A 3,071-nucleotide genomic window follows, 5' to 3' on the forward strand; every position below is an offset into this window, starting at 1 on the left:
ATATATATATATATTTCTCATTGCTTCATGTGGGTGGGCATGGACTGAGCATCTACTGGGCTGGGCTCTAGCAGGAACTTATAGAAGAAGGCTGCCCAGGACAGTGTGGAAAGGCCTGGGTTTGGGTTTTCTGAAGTACTTTTCCCACTGACCAGCTATGTGACCTCAATCAAATGCTATATCCATTTTCTTTCCTGGCGAAGGCTTAATAATAGTGCCTGAATTATGAAGTTATGGAATAATATTTATTACATGAAATAAGCATGCAAAACAGTCATAGTGGTCAACCCATTGGCCTTTCAACCAATCAAAGTGTAATATGTTAATAATATGCTAAGGCCACTCAACCACTCTCTATAATGTTCATTGACCACCAGGGGGCAGACACTCTGACCTTTAGGTTAGCTTGCTGCTGGGATCCGACTGATTGGGACTGAGAGAGATGGGCTGGAAACACCTTGGAGCCCTCCCGTATTCCCTCCCCAAATGGCCCACCTCCAAGTCCTTCCCCAGCCCCAATCTTGCACCGGTGGGGTCCCTCAGCCTGACCTGTGCCCTCTCACAATCAAGGACCCCTCAGGGGATGTTAAAGAACTGGTTTCGGCTTGATCCCTCAGGCCAGGCCAAGGGACTCCAATGGTGCACAAATTCGTGTACTGGGCCTCTAGTCCATTAATAAACATTAGCTATTGATATTTTATAAAATAAAGAAATAAGAGCTTAATAGAAGGAACCTAATATTTAAGTGTGAAAAAAGCACATCAGACTCAGGCTTTCATCTTTACTAGTCATACACTATAATTTTCAGGTAAGTTATTTGACATCTCTGAGACCCTGTTTCATTAATTTTATTTATTTTTTTATGAAAAATAAATTTTAATGACAATTCAGGAGATTCAATGTCAAAAAAAGGGTAGACAATAGCAAGGACATAAGGAATGGCCACGTGCTACTTACTTCCATGGCTGTCTCTAAGCTGACTAGAACTCCAGTGTAAAATAATACTGAATAGTTGGGGGTGACAGTTTCATCACTAAGTCCACTGCCTTCTGCAAGAGTTTACTATTTATCCTTTATTTGATTCAGGACATTTCTTTCTATTCTTAATTTTCTCAGAGGTTTCTTTATTTAATTAATCATGAATTTAGATTGCATTTTATCAAATGTCTACTTTTTAAATCTACTGGGGTATTTTTCTTCCAAACTCTTTCATGGACTTAGTTATAGAAAAGATTTGAAGATGTTTAACCATTTGTGCAGTCATAGGAAAAGGCCGGTAGATCATTGTTATTCTTTGCAATATGAAGTGTGACAGGTTGTATTGTCTGAAAATGGCTTCAATAAGATTTTCCATGTTATCTGTTCTTCCAACAATGTAATTTGCTTCTCCCATGGGCAGGTTGGGTTTAGGTTCCCTCTCCAGAAATCTAAATTTACCAAGGCTCTGGTAGAAGTGACATGATAGGACCTCTAAGGTTAGGCCATGCCGGAAGCCGGTCCATCCTTGCTGCTTAGCACAGTCGGTGCAGGGAAATAACATCTGCACAGCATATGGTTCAAGGGTCCTGGCGTATATGGCATACTGTTCTTAATATGTTTGCTCCCCTTCTTGGCGCTATATGTTTTAACCAAGGTCCCCTCTCCGGGATTAAAATCAACTGGTATAAATACAGATGTAACAAGACAATAAAACACAGAACTTGGCTAGAGATCCTGGATAGGCTGCTGATCAACTGAAGGCTATCTCCGTGTCATTCCTTCTTCCCTGGACTCTGTCCACACCTTTGGGGATCCCTGGACCTGCTGGGGTTGGACACCAACACCGCCATAAAAGGCAGTACAGCTTCTGCCTGCTTCTCTTGAGCTATGTGCTCCTGGATCCAGCCATGATGAGGCGCTCAGGGATCCAGATCCAGCCCCCTCCTCCCGCCCCTAGAGGAAAGGGAAGTGGCGGTGGGCTCGGGCGGAAGCAGGAAGATGTGAGTGGGGTTGCAGGGGGTCATGGGGCCATGGCCGAGAACTTGGACCACCTGGAGGAGCATCTGGAGAAGTTCGTGGAGAACATCCGGCAGCTCGGCATCATCGCCAGCGACTTCCAGCCCAGCAGCCAGGCCGGGCTCAACCAGAAACTGAATTTGATCGTGACCGGCTTATAGGATATTGATAAGTGCAGACAGCAGCTTCCAGACATTACTGTACCTTTAGAAGTTTTCGAATATATAGATCAAGGTCGAAACCCACAACTCTACACCAAAGAGTGCCTGGAAAGAGCTCTGGCAAAAAATGAACAAGTTAAAGAGAAGATTGATACGATGAAGAAATTTAAAAGCCTGTTGACTCAAGAGCTTTCTAAAGTCTTTCCAGAAGACATGGCTAAGTACCGAAGCATCCGAGGGGAGGGCCATCCCCCATCGTAACTTCCTCTTCGAACATCCAGTCCTGTGTGAATCACCGTAACCTTCAGGCAGCTTGTGACTGAGTGGCCCCAGAGACAGGAGACCTAGAGGATTTTGTAGAGCTGTGCTGCCAGCAGCCCCCTCTTTGCAGAGGGCTGGTGAGCACACATTTTTGAGGACGATGCATTTGATCCTGTATGGCAGAATTATCTTGGAAATATTTTTCTTAATTAAATCTTTATTGTTCAGATTATTACATTTGTTCCTCTTTTTTCCCCCATAACTCCACTTCTCCCAATTCCCGCCCCACCCCTGTCCTTCCTACCCACCCACTGTCCTCATCCATTTGTGCACGATTTTTGTCCAATCTCTTCCTGCATCTCCCACACCCCTTTCCCCCCAAGTATAGTCAGTCCATTCCCTTTCTATGTCCCTGATTCTATTATAATCACCAGTTCATACTGTTAATCAGATTCTTTATTCACTTGATTCTTAGATTCACTTGTTGATAGATGCGTATTTGTTGTTCATAATTTGTATCTTTACCTTTTTCTGCTTCTTCCTCTTCTTAAAGGATACCTTTCAGCATTTCATATAATACTGGTTTGGTGGTGATGAACTCCTTTAGCTTTTCCTTATCTGTGAAGCTCTTTATCTGACCTTCACTACTGAATG

General features: G+C 43.5%; 2 protein-coding genes across 2 annotated transcripts in view; both read left to right on the plus strand.

Moving 5' to 3' along the window:
* Positions 1-3,071, plus strand: part of NEGR1 (neuronal growth regulator 1) — an 854,147-nt gene that overhangs the window by 777,989 nt on the left and 73,087 nt on the right. The window lies entirely within an intron of this gene.
* Positions 2,010-2,612, plus strand: MED10 (mediator complex subunit 10). Its single transcript, XM_015571892.1, is given in 1 exon segment — positions 2,010-2,612. A coding segment is annotated over 1 exon segment (408 nt). The 3' UTR covers positions 2,418-2,612.

The sequence above is a fragment of the Myotis davidii genome, unplaced genomic scaffold (genome assembly GCF_000327345.1).
Source record: "Myotis davidii unplaced genomic scaffold, ASM32734v1 scaffold128, whole genome shotgun sequence".
Lineage (NCBI taxonomy): Eukaryota > Metazoa > Chordata > Mammalia > Chiroptera > Vespertilionidae > Myotis > Myotis davidii.